Source organism: Cynocephalus volans, chromosome 2 (genome assembly GCF_027409185.1).
Source record: "Cynocephalus volans isolate mCynVol1 chromosome 2, mCynVol1.pri, whole genome shotgun sequence".
In the NCBI taxonomy this organism is placed as follows: domain Eukaryota; kingdom Metazoa; phylum Chordata; class Mammalia; order Dermoptera; family Cynocephalidae; genus Cynocephalus; species Cynocephalus volans.
This window is the reverse complement of record NC_084461.1, coordinates 152,830,360-152,847,047: the sequence shown is the minus strand read 5'-3', so window position 1 is coordinate 152,847,047 and position 16,688 is coordinate 152,830,360. Positions and strand designations below refer to the sequence as shown.

The following is a 16,688-nucleotide window of genomic DNA, read 5'->3' as shown; positions in this document are numbered from 1 at the left end:
GGTTCGGCTTTGCCTTTCTTTTAGGATGGCATTGTGGTGGGATGGTTGTGTGGAGTTTGGAGTCAGAAAGACCTGGATTTGAATTCTGACCCTGAATTCAGCAAGCTGTTTAGACTCACCGAGCCTTTCTCTCCTTGTCTGTAAAAGCAGGTCATAACCGAATATGGCTCATGAGGTTGTTCTGCAGATTAAATGACAGAATGCAGGCCAGGCACCTAGTACATAGTGAGCACTCATACTCAGTAGCCCTTTCAGTTGCTCTTATTATTATCATTGTTGTTTTCAGTTTCCAAAGTAAGGTCTAGGGATTCTAGCTGGCAAGATAATGAGGGGCTTTGCTTTGTGGTCCCCCCAGAAATTCTATCATTCTACCGTCCTGCCACTGCCCACTCCACAACCCCAAGACCTCTTTCTCTGATCCCAGAGATCACTTCTGTAAGGGCTTCAAGATGCTGGGCGAGGCCCAGGTAGGAATGGGAGGCCTGTTGGGACCACCCACCCATTGCCCTTGGCTCTGTGGTTAGGATGCAGCAGCAGGGATGAAGGACAAAATTGGGGAGGGATGTGACCCCCAGGTGAGCAGCTGCTGAACTGCCCACAGATGCATTAGCCAGCCCAGTGCTGCATCAGAGGAATCCACACATGGATGCTGGAGAGGAAATGCCATGCACAGATCCCACAGGGACTTTTCTTTTAATCAGCTTGGAACAAGGCAGAGTTCACCATGTCCATTTCCCTGCAGTCCATTCAGTGTGAGAGCATGTCATAATTTGAGCTCAGGCACGGGAAACAAAAAAATGGGAATAAGATTTGAGAAGCCTCATGCGTCCTTTTTCAGGGTTACGGTAATTAGTATGGAATATTTATCATGCTAATGACCTTCCTTCACTAAGAAGGTATGCATATAGGAAAAAGCATTATTACTTGTAGGAAGGTGGTTGAACAGGGACATATTCTTCATTTTCAATTTCAAGTAACTAAATATAGTCATGTATGTATGTGTCTATACATATCCATATAAAATTATGCAGGTGCATGCTCACGACTGTACAAGAATGGAATTGATGGTCGCTACTCAGTTCCTATACACAAAGTAACCTTTAAAATCTATTAGAAACTTGCTTGACAATTGTAACTTCTTAGGTCACCTAAATTTTAAAACAAACCTAACCAGTCTTGAAGGAAATCTTTCTAGAACTCTGTTCCCCTGCCTTCCTAGGCAAAATTCATTAAACTGAGTTTAGCTATTTCTTAAATAGCTTGGATCTTGGTAACGCCACAGAATTGTATCCTGGAAAGATCCCTAAGGAAATTTTTGATAAAAGCCAGATTGTTTTCCCTGATGAGAAAATGAGAAATTCTGACAAGTTCAGTGACTTTTCTGAAGACACATAGCTTGCCTGGAATGCAGGTTTTCTGACATCTAGTGGCATCCATTCCCTACCCTTGCCTGTCTCTGTAGATCTCAGGCAGAGAGCAGTGCTGGTACATTAATGTCCTCTGGGGTTACTGATATGTGTAAGTCCTTGTGTCCCTTTGCTAAGTGGCCCCACATGTCTCTACTTTTATTGTTCTTTTGCCTTCTCCCCCCTATTGTCAGTGGTAGAACATTTCCTAGGATTTTCCATGCCTTTAGCAGAAACCTCCAGACCTTTTTCTAAACTGCTGTTTCTAATCCTGAAAAACCAAATAATGAAGCTTGTAAAAGTACATTTCTGAGTTCATGAGGCCTTTAAATAGTGTGATGCCTAAAATGGTGCTGTCGAAAGGCATTTTGGCAGACACCGTGGACAGATGCTGCATTGGGGTTGTAGACCATGTCCAAGGCAGCCCTTTGATATGGAAGCAGAGGTGCACACATGAGATTTTTGAGATATTTTATTAGGATTTCTATTTAAGACAGTAATTTTCAACCAGGAACTATTTTGCTCTTACATTTGGCAATGTCTGGAAACATTTTTGGTTGTCACAGCTTGGGGGAGAGAGGTGCTACTGGCAGCTATCAGGTGGAGGTCAGTGATGCTGCTGATCATTCCTGTAATGCACAGAACAGTCCCCACAACAAAGAATTCTCCAGCCTCAAAAGTCAGCAGTGCTGAAGCTGAGAAACCCTGGTCTAAGACCATTAAAGCCAAACAAGAGCTGGCTGATTAGCTCAGTGGGTGAGAGCATGGTCTTATAACAACAAGGTCAAGGGTTCCAATCTCCATACCAGCCAGCCACCAAAACAAAACCAAAACCAAAAAGCCAAACAACATAGGAGCAGGATTCAGATGACAAATTAATGGAAAAAAAAAAATCTAAGAATTGGAAGACGAGACAACAAAAAATAATAAGTGGTTGGGTTTTGGAGTCAGACAATAAGTGTATGTTTAACTTTATGAGAGACTGCCAAACTTTTCCAAACAGGGCTGTATCATTTTACATCTCAACAATGTGTGAGAGTTCCAGTTGCTTCATGTCCTCACCAGCACTTGGTATTCTCAATATTATATATTCTTATTTTAGCCATTCTGATAGGTGTGAAGTGATATCTCATCATGGTTTTTAATTTACATTTCACCAGTGACTAATGATATTGAGTATCTTTTTATGTGCTTATTTGCTACCCATGTATCTTTTTTGGTGAAGTATCTGTTCAGCTCTTTTGCCCATTTATCTAACTGGGTGATTTGTTTTCTTATTACTGAATCTTAACAGTTTTTAAAAATATTCTGAACACAAGTACTTTGTCAACTATGGGTTTGGCAAATATTTACTCCTATTCTGTGCCTTGTCTTTTAATTCTTCTAACAATGTTTGTATAGAGTAGAAGTACTTAATTTTTCGTGAAGTCCAGCTTATCATTTTTTCTTTTAGAGATTGTGCTTTTAGTGGCACATCTAAGAAATCTTTGTCTAACTCAAGGTCACATGTTTTGTGTTTTTAAAATTTTATTTGTTTTTTTGTTGTTTTGGGTTTTTTATTATTTTATTTTTTATTTTTTCTGTTACACTTTTTTTTTAGAAGTTTCACAATTTTAGGTTTTACAATTAGATATATAATCCATTTTGAGTTAATTTCTATATAAGGTGTGAGGTATGGATAAGGTTCACTATTATTATCAATGCTATTATTATTATGTGTATGGATGTCCAGTTATTCCAGCACTGTTGAAAAGGCTGTCCTTTCTCTACTGAATTGCCTTTGCACCTTTGTGAAAAATCAGTTGACTGCATATAAGTGGGTCTATTTTGGACCCTGTGTTGTTCCGTTAAACTATTTGTCTATCCTTCACCAATTCTACAGTGTCTGAACAACTGTAGCTTTATAGTGAGTCTTGAAATCAGATAGTATGAGTCCTCCAACTTTGTCCTTTTTTGAAGTTGTTTTGGCTATTCTAGTTCCTCTGCCTTTCCATGTAAGTGTTAGAATCAGCTTGTTGATTTCTGTGGCCTGCTGGGGTTTTGATTGGGATTGAGTTGAATTCATAGTTCAGTTTGGGAAGAATGAACATCTGAACAATGTTGAGTGTTCCTATCCATGAACATAATATATCTCTCCATTTATTTAGGTCTTCTTTGATATTTTTCTTTAGTGTTTTTTTAGTTTCCAGCATATAGATTCATCACATATTTACTTATTTCATGTTTTTTGGTGCTATTATGCAAGATACTTTAAAAAAATATATTAATTTTCAATTGTTCATTGCTAGAATATAGGAATTCATTGATATTTGTATATTCATTCTGTATCCTGCAACCTTACTGATCTCACTTATTAGTTCTATTACATGCATACCTTGGAGATATCGTGGGTTAAGTTCCAGACCACTGCAATAAAGCAAGTATCGCAGTGAAGCAAATATCATAATAAAGCCAGTCAAGTGAATTTTTTGGTTTCCCAGTGCATATAAAAGTTATGTTGACACTATATTGTTGTCCAGTAAGTGTGCAATAGCATTATAAATACAATGCTTCTGTATCTAAAAATACAATATATATACTTCAACTAAAAAATACTTTATTGCTAAAAAATGTTTTGGGATCCCCAGCCAGCCACCAAAAACAAAACAACAAAAAAACCCGCCTTACTGCTAAAAAATGCTAATGATCATCTAAGCCTTGAGCAAGTTGTAATCTTTTTGATGGTGGAGCGTTTTGCCTCGATGTTGTTGGCTGCTGGCTGATCAGGGTGGTGGTTGCTGAAGGCTGGGGCAGCTGTGGCAATTTCTTAAAGTAACACAGCAATGAAGCTTGCTGCATCAATTGACTCTTCCTTTCACAAAAGGTTTCTCTGTAGCATGTGATGCTGTTTGATAGCATCTTACCCACAGTAGAACTTTCAAAATTGGAGTCAATCCTCTCAAACTCTGCTGCTACTTTATCAACTACGTTTATGTAATATTCTAAATTCTTTATTGTCATTTCAACAATGTTCACAGAACCTTCACCAGGAGGAGATTCCATCTGAAGAAACTACTTTCTTTGCTCATGCATAAGAAGGAACACCTTATCCATTAAAGTTTTATCATGAGATTGCAGCAATTCAGTCCTATCTTCAGGCTACACTTCTAATTCTTGTTCTCTTGCTGTTTCCACCACTCCTGCAGTTACTTCCCTCACTGAAGTCTTGAACCCCTCAAAGTCATCCATGAAGGGTGGAACCAACTTCTTCCAAACTCCTGTTAATGTTGATATTTTGACCTCCTCCCATGAATCACGAATATTCTTAATGGCATCTAGAATAGTGAATCATTTCCAGAAGATTTTCAATTTACTTTGCCCAGATCCATCAGAGGAATCACTATCTATGGCAGCCATAGCCTTACAAAATGTATTTGTTAAATAAGACATGAAAGCCAAAATTACTCCTTAATGGAGTAATGGAGTGTAATGGCTACAGAATGGATGTTGTGTGACCAGGGTTAAAAACAGCATTAATATCCTTGTACATCAGTGCTCTTGGGTAACAAGCGACATTGTCAATGAGTAGTAATGTTTTGAAAGAAATCTTTTTTTCTGATCAGTTTATCTCAACAGTGAGCTTAAAATATTCAGCAAACCATGTTGTAAACAGATGTGCTCCCATCCAGGCTTTGTTGCTCCATTTGTAGAGCACAGGCAGAGTAGATTTAGCATAATTCTTTTTTTTTTTTTCCCCACCCCCTCCCTCCACTTCCAGATTTAGCATAATTCCTAAGGGCCCTGGGATTTTCAGAGTGGTAAATGAGCATTGGCTTCAACTTAAAGTCGCCAGCTGCATTAGCTCCTAACGAGAGTCAGCCTGTCTTTTGAAGCTGTGAAGCCAGGCATTGACTTCTCAAGCTACGAATGTCCTAGATGGCATCTTCTTCCAATATACGGCAGTTTTGTCTACATCGAAAATCTGTTGGTTGGCATAGCTACCTTTATCAATTGTCCTAGGTAGACTTTCTGGATCACTTGCTGCAGCTTCTACATCAGCACCTGCTGCCTCACCTTGTGCTTTTATATCATGGAGACGGCTTCTCTCCTCAAACTTCATGAACCAACCTCTGCAAGCTTCAAACTTTTCTTCTGAAGCTTGCTCACTTCTGTCAGCCTTCATAGAATTGAAGAGAGTTAGGACCTTGCTCCAGATTAGGCTTTGACTGAAGGAAATGTTATGGGTGATTTGATCTTCTGTCTAGACTCCTTAACCTTTCTCCGTATCAGCAGTAAGGCTGTTTTGCCTTCTTATCATTTGTGTGTTCACTGGAGCAGCACATTTAGTTTCCTTCAATAACTTTTCCTTTGCATTCATAACTTAGCTAACTGGCGCAAGAGGCCCAGCTTTCTGCCTACGTTGGCTTTCGATATGCCTTTCTCACTAAGTTTAATTATTTTTAGCTTTTGACTTAACATGAGAGATTTGCAACTCTTCCTTTCACTTGAACGCTAAAACACTTAGAGGCCATTTTAGGGTTTGTAATTGGCCTAATTTCAATACTGTTGTGTCTCAGAGAATAGGGAGGCCCAGGGGTAGGAAGAGAGATGGGGAACACCTGGTAGGTGGGGTAATCAGAAAACACACAAAAAACTTAAGTTTACTGTCTCATATGGGCATGGTTGGTGGCATCCCAAAACAATTGCAGTAGTAACATCAAAGATCACAGATCATCATAACATATATAATAATAATGAAAAATTCTGAAATATTGTGAGAATTACGAAAATGTGACATAGACACAAAGTGAATGAATGCTGTTGGAAAAATGGCATCAATAGACTCGCTCAACGCAGGGTTGCCGCAAAAACTTCAATTTGTAAAAAACACAATGAAGCGAAGCACAATGAAATGCAGTATGCCTGTATCTTTTTTTGTAGAATTCTTGTGACGTTTTACATAGACAATTATGTCTGCAAACAGAGACAGTTTTATTTCTTCTTTTTTAATCTGTATGTTTGTTATTTCTTTTCATCGCTTTTTTGTGCAGCTAGAACCTCCGACAGGATGTTGAGTAGGAAGAGCAGAGTGGACATTTTTTTTGTTCCCAATTTTAAGGGGAAAGTATTTAATATTTCATCAGTAAGTATGATGTTAGCAATAGGGTTTTTTATGGATGCCCTCCATCAGGTTAAGGAGGTTTCCTCCTGTTCCAAGCTTGCTAATAGATTTTATTATGAATGCATGTTGAATTTTACCAAATGGTGTTCATGTATCAATTGATATGATCACGTGGTTTTCTTCTTTAGTCCTTTGTTGTAAGTTATTTTGCTTGATTTTCATATATTGAACTAGCCTTGCATTCTTAGGATATAACTCACAGTCATTACATATTTTCCTTTCTAATTATTACAAGATTTAATTCACTAATATTTTGGTGAGGATTTTTGAGTCTATGTTCATGAAGAATATTGGTCTGTGGTTTTCTTGTAATGTCTGTCTGGTTTTTATTATTTAGTTCTTCTTCAGTGAACTTTGTTAGTTTCTGTCTGTCAAGGAGTTAGTCTGTTTTATCTTAGTGGTCAAATTTATTGGCGTAAAGCTGTTCATAGTATTCCCTTAGTGTCATCTTAATGCCTGTAGGATCCGTAGTGATGTTTTCTCTTTCATCCTTCATACTGGTATTTTGTGTTTTCATCTTCTCTTCCACTTCTTCCATCTCCTCCTCCCTCTACACCTCCTCCTTCTTCTCTGTCAATCTGACTAAAGGCTTATTAATTTTATATTTATTCAAAGAACCAGCTTTTGTTCTCATTGATTTTCTCTATCGATTTTCTATTTTCAATGTTATTGATTTCTGCTTTATCGATTTTCTATTTTCAATGTTATTGATTTCTGCTTTTATGTTTAGCTTGGGTTTAAATTGCTCTTTTTTTATACTTTTTAATGTGGAAGGTTAGATCATTGATTTGAGATTATAAGCATTTATCCTATAAATTTCCCTCTAAATACTGCCATAGCTTCATTCCACAAATTTTGATAAGTTGTATTATCATTTTTATTTAATTCAAGTTATTTTCTAATTTCCTTTGCAACTTCCTCTTTGACTCATGGGTTATTTAGAAGGTTATTTTTTAATATTAAAATGTTTTAGATTTTCATATCTTTCTATTAGTAATTTCTAGCTTAATTTTATTATAATCAAATAACATATCTTTTAAGATTTCAGTTTTTAAATATTGTGAAGGTTTCTTTTATGGCCCAAGATATGGTCAGTATTAGTGAATGTTCCATATGCACTTGAAAATGATGTATATTCTGATGTTGCTTGGTAGACAATTCTATTAATGTCAAGTAGGTCAAGTTGATTGATACTGTTGTTTGGGTCTTCTACAGCCTTACTGATTTTCCATTCACTTGTTCTATTGGCTACCATGAAAGAAGTGTTAATGTTGCCAACTATAAGTGTGGATTTATCTATTTCTCATTTAGTCTGTCAGTTTTTGTTTCATGTTTTTAAAATTCTTTTGTTACTTAAAATAGTCACATTTTCTTAGTCAACTCTTTCTTTCATAATTATGTATTGTTTGTCTTTGTTCCTGATAATACTCCTTGTTCTGAGGTCTACTTTGTCTAATATGGATATGGCCAGTCCCACTCTCTTTTTGTGTGCTGTTTTTGTTTGGTGGCTGGCCAATATGGGGATCTGAACCCTCGACCTTGGTGTTATAACACTGCACTGTAACCAACTAAGCTACCAGCTAGTCCCCCAATTACAATTTCTTTTGATTAGTGTTGGCATGCAATATCTTTTCCCATCCTTTATAAATACCTAAATCTTTATATTTAACATGGGTTTCTTGCTGACAGCATATAGCTGAGCTTTGATTTTTTTTCAATCCAATCTGAAAATCTTTGTCTTTTAATAGAGGTATTTATGCCATTTATATTTAATGAAAATACTATTTGTTTTGTTTGTCCTCTTTGGTTTTTTTTCCCTCTGTTTCCCATTTTGCTACCTCTTTTTTTTTTTTTTGGCATATTTGAATATTTTTAGTATTCCATTTTAATTCATCAGTTAGTTTATCATGTGTGTGTTTAGTGGTTATTCTAGGGCATTATACATATTTAACTATCTCAGCATCTGTTTAGAGTTTATATTGTGACACTTCAAGTAAAATGTAGAAGTCTTACAACCTGTAGATTTCTTAACACCTCCCTAATTTTGTTACATCTGTCACATATATTATATCTACATACATTAAAAATCTGACCAGACAATGTGAGAACTTTTGCTTTAAACAGCCATGCATATTTTGAAGATCTTAAAGGGGGAAGTTGTTTATTATATTTACCTAGATAGTTACCACTTCTGTTGCTCTTTCTTCATTCCTGAAGATACAAGTTTCTCCCCTGGCTTCCTTCTTTTCCGCTTGAAGAACTATGTAGACTTTCTTCCTGACAACAAATTCTCTTATTTTTTCTTCACCTGAGAATGTCTTCATTTTGCTTTCATTCCTGAATGTTATTTTCACTGGACATAGAATTCTAGTTTAATTATTCTTTTCTTTTGTCACTTGAAGGATGTTTTTCTTCTGGCTTTTGACCTCCACAATTTCTATTGATAAATCCATGGTCATTGCTCTCCTGCATTAATGTGTTGTGTTTCCCTTAACTGCTTTTCAGAATTTTTTTAGTCTTTGGTTTTCAAGAATTAGATTATGATGTGTAGTTTCTCTTCAATTGAACCTGTTTGGATTTCACTGCACTTTTTGCATGTGTAAATTTTTCTTTCACCAAATTTGGTATGAAATTTCTTTCTTCTCTCCTTTTGGAATTCCTGACTTTTGGATATTTTCCCTTACATCCCTGAAACTTTTATCTTTTTAATCCCTTTTCTCTCTGTATTCAGATTATGTAATTTTTATTAATCAGTTGTCAAATTCACTGACTTTCCTCTATCATCTCCATTCTGCTATAAGCCCATCCAGTGCCTTTTGGTTTTAATTTCACACATTTTATTATTTAGTTTAAAATTTTCTAATTTTGTTTTATACTTTTTATTTCTCTGCCGTGAGATTCAATTTTTCTGTTAATTTCAAGTATTAAAGACTTTTACCTCATGGAGTACAGTTATAATAGCTGCTTTAAAGTCTTTGTCTGATAATTCTAACATTGTGTCATCCCAGAGTTGACATCTGTTAATTGTCTTTTTCTTTGAAAATTGGTTGTATTTCCTGATTCTTTGTGTGTAGAGTAATTTTGGATTGTGTCCTTGACATTTTAATCTTATGTTCTGTAGACTCTGGGTCCATGTTGTAATCTTTTGGAGAATTTCAACTTTTTTTGTTTTAGCAGGCAAGCAACCCTGATAGATTCAGACCACAAGTTCTGTCTTATCTTTTGTGGGTGGTGGTTCTAATCTTGGTTTAGTTTTCAAAGCCTTTGCTCTATTGCTTTGGGTCTGTCTCATTCATGCTCAGCTCAGGGATGAATCTGAGATGAGGGAGTGTCATACACAGAATTAGGGATTTACTTTTTCCTGTGCTTTTCTCTTTGGGATTCATCCCACACTCTCTGGCCTGCACAGGCCCCTTTTCCTGGTCCTCTGGCCAGAAACCTGAGGTTTCTTATAGAGTTTTAACCCCCTTTTCTACTGCACTATTGTGCAGGTCTGGGACTGGTGCAAGGCTAAAAGAGCAAAAGAAAAAATATAGAAAACTCACTCCCTGTGTCAGTCTCTTCTACAAGTTTTGACTCCCCTTCATGGTCACCTGCTTTTGTTTAGTTTTCAGAGTCCTTAAGTAGTTGATTTTTGTATTTTATCCAGAATTTTCATTGTAATCAGCAGGAGAGAGCCTGTATTGGCTTACCTTACTATGCCAGGAGTAGAACTCCCTGGAATGCTCTTTTTTTGATACTGAGCAGTATTTCTTTCTCACCAGATGCTCCTATGATCCCTCTGTCTGTCGAGTGCATGTCTTGGGTTGTTAGGCTCCTGTGAAGGTCTGAGTTCCTAAAGAGAAGTGTTATGAATCTCTTCTCCTCCCCTGTTGAAAAAGAAACCCAGTCCCAGCTGAATTAAGGAGGAAAGAACACTTATTGGCCTCTGACCAGAAGGGCAGAAGTACTGTCAGGAATCCTGCTTTCTCATCTCCTGGCATTGCTTCCCTGCATTGATCTTGTCTCTGGCAGACTCCTCCGGGGGTGACAAGGTGGCTTACCTTGGCCTATATCCTCCCACGTTAGCAACCCCAGAGGACAGAGAGCAGCTTTTCTGCAGTAGTTCCAGCAAATGTCCTGAAGCTCTCCCTGGTCCAGCAAGGGTCACATGCTTATGTCTGAGCCAATACCTGAGGCCAGAGGCATGGAATATGCTGCTTGACCAGCCTGGGGGTGGAGGTGGAACTTGAAGCATGCATTTCAGCCAGGATGATATCACCCCCAAGGAAGCAAAAGAGTGTTAGATATTACAGTGGTTTAAGAGATTGACAGTATGTCTGTGGGATTAATATTTTATGGGGTGAGAATGATTAGAAAAAATGTCTGTGGAGTATTTTTGTGGCCATGAAAAAAAAATGTCTAAAAGGGCTTCTGAGGGAATAACAATTTTTAAAAAAAGGTTGAGAAACGCTGCCCTGAAGGAAACTGAGGTGCTGTTGCCAGAAGAAGGGTGTTGGATACTGAGCAGCCGAAAACAGCGCTTGTTCACTCTGGGGGAGTCTGGAAACCAGAGTCCCCAGCAGACAGGATAGTCCAGTAGGTGCCGCCTGGTCAGAGGGGCTTGTTGGGGATGGGGTGGGGATCTAGGGCCTGGAAAGCGGAGTCTTATCTTCGGTTATCCTGACCCAACCGCTCTGTGTCATTTTCGGTGCAGGCGAAGAATGAGGTGGAGAAGCTTCCCCGGCAGCAGCGAAAGGACAGCATGAAGCAGAAGATGGAGGAATACACACAGAAAAAGCAGCTTCTTGTGAGTCTTCAGCCCTCGGTCTGGGAGTGGAGGGGCGGGGGATAGGGTCCCAGGTTTGAGACTCTGACTGGTGACCAGGCCCCCTCTCTGTCTTTGCCCAGGCCCTGCCACTCGAATGTCCATCTCGTTGTAAATACCTGAACCCAGCCCCATCCTTCACGGCCCCCTGTTACCATCTCCTCCATGCAGCCTTCTATGATTGCCCTCATTCTAGCTGGAAGTGCACTCTCCCATCTCTAGACACCCCAGCCTTGTACATTAAATCCACCCCCTGCCAAAGCCCTTAGCACCTTCTATTTTGTTTGTTCTATTTGTATGTCACATCTTTTTGACCAGCCCAGTATATCCATCTGCCCACTTGGTGTCTTTTTTTTGGTGGCTGGTCAGTGTTGTAACTCTGTGTTCCAACCAACCGAGCTCACCAGCCACCCCTTGGCATCTTTTGGAGTCTAAAAGATATCAAACCTTCAATCTCCTAGACATGGTTCTACTCTCATGTTCCCAGGGGACACCATCCTCCTTCCTGTTGTCAGGACAGAATCCTTGTCATTCCTGACTCCGCCTTTCCCTCCAGTCCTTCCTTCATCACATCCTGAAGCATGGGTGTGTGTGTGTGTGTGTGTGTGTGTGTGTGTGTGTGTGTGTGTGTGTGTGTGTGTGTGTGTGTGTGTGTGTGTGTGTGTGTGTGTGTGTGTGTGTGTGTGTGTGTGTGTGTGTGTGTGTGTGTGTGTGTGTGTGTGTGTGTGTGTGTGTGTGTGTGTGTGTGTGTGTGACAGAATCCTTGTCATTCCTGACTCCGCCTTTCCCTCCAGTCCTTCCTTCATCACATCCTGAAGCATGGGTGTGTGTGTGTGTGTGTGTGTGTGTGTGTGTGTGTGTGTGATATCCTATCTCTAGATCATTAGCCTGTGTGTGTGTGTGTGTGTGTGTGTGTGTGTGTGTGTGTGTGTGTGTGTGTGAGAGAGAGAGAGAGAGAGAGATCTCCTGTCTCTAGATCATTAACCTGTCCACATCTCCATGACCACAGGCACGGCCACTGGAGCCCCCCAGCCAGTCTCCCTTCTTCCTCTGTGGCTTCCCTGCAGTTGCTTCCTTCACACCAGCAGGGTGATCAATATGAATTCCAAATCTGATCATGACACCCTTCCCCCCACAGCCCTGTGCTTAAAACCCTTCAGTGGCTCCCACTTTGTCCATCAGAGAAGACCCGCCTCCTCAATGTGCTTACGGGGCCCTGCGGTCTGACCCCTGCCAGCTTCTCCCAGCTCCGCTCCCAGCACCCCCAGCCTTCTTTCATCCCTTGCCAAAATGCTCCCATTCTCTCCCACTATGGGGTCTTTGTGCATTCTGCTTCCTCAGCCCCAAATGAAGAGAATGTTTGAGTCTGCCTTTGCGGATGCTTTGTATGTTATCTGGGTCAGCATTCACAGCTCGCTGGGGTAGGGGGTGTTACCTTTCCCATTTGCAGAAGAGGAAACTAAGGCTTGGAGAGGTGACTCTGAAGGGTTAATGGGGACGGGCCAAGGCCTCAAACTTGGTCTGACTCCAGACTTTGTGTTCTCTCCAGGACACCCTATAGCCTGTCCCTTGATGCAATGATTAGAAAAAGAACACAGGGCTGGTAAGGGTGGGGGCAGACAGGCCCTCATCTGTGCAGATGGAGAGCAGATTGTGTGGCCCTTTAGGAGGCCAGTCTCACTATTGCATCAAGGTGGTGCTGATAACATAAAGGTCGAGGGTTCAGATCCCCATACTGGCCAGTCACCAAAAAAAAAAAAAAAAAGACTCAAAGTGGCAGTACCACTCTGTCTCAAAAACGTGCACATTCTTTGGCTTGGGGTTTTTGCTTCTACAAATCCTGAGGAAGTCTAAAAATCCCGACAATGTCATCAAAGAGGTTCACAAACATTTAGCTACTAGAATGTGAAGAGCAGCACTATGTAAAATAGAGAAAACCTGGAAACAACCTTTTATTTATTGGGTAAGTTAGGGTATATTCATACCATGAGATATTTTTAGCCATTAAAACAGATGTGATAGAAGATTACATTATAACATGGAAAGGTCTTTTAAATAATTTTTAAAAATTGTGGTAAAATAGACATAACATAAAATTTACCACCTTTGCTATGTAAGTGTACAGTTCAGTGGCATTAAGTACATTCACACTTTTGTGCCACCGTCACCGCCACCCATCTCCAGAGCTCTTTTCATCCTGTGAAACTGAAACTCTGTACCCATTAAACAGCTCCCCATCCCCCTCTCCCACCCACGTGTGGTCTCTATTCTACTTTCTGTCTGTGCAATGTTGACCACTCTAGGTACCTCATGTAAGTGGAAGCATACAGTATTTGTCCTTTAGCATCTGGCTTATTTCACTTAGCATAATGTCCTTAAGTTTCATCTATGTTGTAGCATGGGTCAGAATTTCCTTCCTTTTTTAGGCTGAGTAATATTTGATTGTAGATATTACCATATTTTGCTATCTGTTCATCCGTCGATGGACACGTGGATCGTTTCCATCCCTACACAGGTGTACAAATATTTCTTTGAGTCTTTTTTTTTTTTTTTCTGGTGACCGGCCAGTATGGGGACCCGAACCCTCGACCTTTGTGTTATCAGCACCACTCTGTAACCGAGTGAGCTAACCAGCCAGCCCTGGTCCTTTGTAATAATTTTTGTGAAATGACAATTACAATAGGTATAGATACATTTGTATAGATATACTATGAACAGTTTCTTGCCCTGGGTGATAGGACTGCTGGGAGTTTCTAGTTTCTTCTTATGTGGTCCTTAACATTTTTTTATTTTATTTCTAGTTTCTTCTTATGTGGTCCTTAACATTTTTTTATTTTAATTTTACTTTTTCAGGGCCGGCCCATGCCTCACTTGGGAGAGCGTGGTGCCAACAACACCGAGTCAAGGGTTAAGATCCCCTTACTGGTTATCTTATTTAAAAAAAAATTTTTTTTTTTACTTTTTCACTCTTTCTTATGGAAAATTAAAGATGTAGACAGGAATAGGTATAATGGTGTAATGAAGCCCCCCACCCATCACTCATCTGAATAGTTACCAACTCGTGCTCACTCATTTGCTCCCCACCCCACCATGTTATGTTGTTTTTGTTGTCGTTTGTGTTTGTTTTTGGTTTGGCGCAGCTGGCGCGTACAGGGTTCCAAAATGTCCACCTTGGTGTTGTCAGCACCACGCTCTCCCACGTGAGCTGACTGGCCAGCCCATCCACCATATTATTTTGGGTCAAATCCGAGACATCATATGATTTGACTTGTAAAAATCTCAAACATCACAAAAATAACCACAATACCATAAACACACTTTAAAAATTTAACTGTAATAGCTGAATAATACATTTGCAGTGCAGTCAGTATCATTATTCACACTTCCAATTGTCTCATGAATGTCATCCTTTTTTTTTTTTTAAATGAGTTATTCTTTGGTCCAGGGTCCGAATAAAGCTCACATGTCTCAATTGGATGATACGTCTCTAAGGCTTTCTTCGGTTTGCCCTCCACACATTTCTTTTTCATTTTCTAAATTTTCCTCTCTGACCATGCTGACTTTTCTTCTGTAATAGGAATAAAGGTTGAGATGCCCAGGCCAGCTCTGGATAAAGGCCTGTCCTCCTTCCTCCCCACAGGACAAGGACTTTGTAGCCAAGCAGAAGGAGGACCTGGATCTGGCCATGAAGAGGCTCACCACCGACAACAGGCGGGAGATCTGCGACAAGGAGCGCGAGTGCCTCAGTAGGAAGCAGGAGCTCCTTCGAGGTGGGGGTCCGAGAGTGGGTGGCGCTGTCTTGGCCCAGAATTCTCCATGAATGGACATCCCAGCCCTAGGAAGTGGGGTGGGCAAGAAAAACTACTAGACCTCCATCCTAAAAATTAAACATCATTCTTCATGATGAAACCTGAGGAAAACCTCTGCTGAAGTCAGGGATGAGGCAAGGATACCAGTTATCACCAACACTATTTGACATTACTGCAGAAGTCAAGGGCAAAAAAGAAAGGAAGAGATGTAGAGTGGGTAGAAATTGTTACTACGTAAGCTGGGTTGACAGCGTGGTGGAGGCGGTGTTATGAGATGAGACATCCTCACAGCTGTCAGGGACTGAGTGACTGCTCCAGCAGACCGCGTGCCACTCAGTTTGCATACCTTACTCTCATTGAATCCTCATCTTAACCCTATGAGGCAGTTTCTGCTATTATCCTAATTTTTATAGGTGAGGAAACTGAGGCTTGGAGAGTTACTGTTCTTTGGCCAGGTGTCTTTGATTGGGCTGCTATAACAAAATATCATAGAATGGCTAGCTTATAAACATCAGAAATTTATTTCTGACAGTTCTGGAAGCTGGGAAGTTCAAGAACAAGGCACCAGCAGATTTGGTGTCTGGTGAGGGCCCGCTCTCTGCTTCTAGCTGTGTCGTCGTATGAAATAGGGGCAAACGAGCTCCCTTGGGCCTACCTTGTAGAGGAACTAACTAATCCCATTCATGAGGGTTTCACCCTCGTGACCTAATCACCTCCTGAAAGGCCTCACCTCCCAATACCACTGCCTTGGGGGTTAGGATTTCAACATACAAATTTTGGGGAGACACATTCAGACCATAGCACAGAGGTTTCACAGTTACTGAGTGACAGAGCTGGGCCTTGAACACAGATATCACCAAGATGCTCTTAACTACCCTGGTGCTGTCAGGAGTTGGAGGGATTTCAGGGCCAATCAGGGAAAAAGATGTGACCATAAGGTCGCAGTAGTGCACAACAAGCTTTGTTTGGGCGGCATTTTGACAGGTTTGCTTGCTGGGGGAGTCCCTCAGAGCATGAGACTTTCACCCAGAAGGAACAGGGCAAGGGAACTCTTGGGGAAGAAGGGGATCTGAGAGAGCGGATTACATATCCAGATGATGTTGCTCAGCACAGGGAGCTCAGATGGGGAGTCTCTGGGTCTGAGAGCTCCAAAGGGCAACCGTGGCTTGGGGTCTTCACGTAGCCCCGGAGTTTACCTTATCTATGGCTAGCAGGTATTGGGTGCAGTTTCATGGGGTATGCAAAGTAGGCAGACTCCAAATGGCTAAGTATCTGCTCATTTGAGCTTTTCTGTATAAAAATATATATTTTATGTTTTAAATATAATAATTGGATGGGTTGGGTAAAAATTTGAGTTTGGCGCCTCCGGGCTTATGAGCTAACAGTCCAGGCCTGCTGTGAAGAAGTGAACAACAGAGGACCAATATAGAAGGGCCATCTTTGTTTCTATATAACAGGTGCCCCATCTGGGGCTTTGGTGGCCAGTGCAGTTAAGCAACATAAAC

General features: G+C 40.3%; 1 protein-coding gene across 1 annotated transcript in view; it reads left to right on the top strand.

Annotated features, from left to right (window-relative positions):
• STK10 (serine/threonine kinase 10) overlaps window positions 1–16,688 on the top strand; it is a 121,078-nt gene that overhangs the window by 89,217 nt on the left and 15,173 nt on the right. Inside the window, exons 13-14 of the mRNA XM_063086605.1 lie at window positions 11,264–11,356; window positions 15,015–15,144. Of these exons, the coding sequence (XP_062942675.1) occupies window positions 11,264–11,356; window positions 15,015–15,144 (223 nt within the window). The remainder of the gene's footprint in view (window positions 1–11,263; window positions 11,357–15,014; window positions 15,145–16,688) is intronic.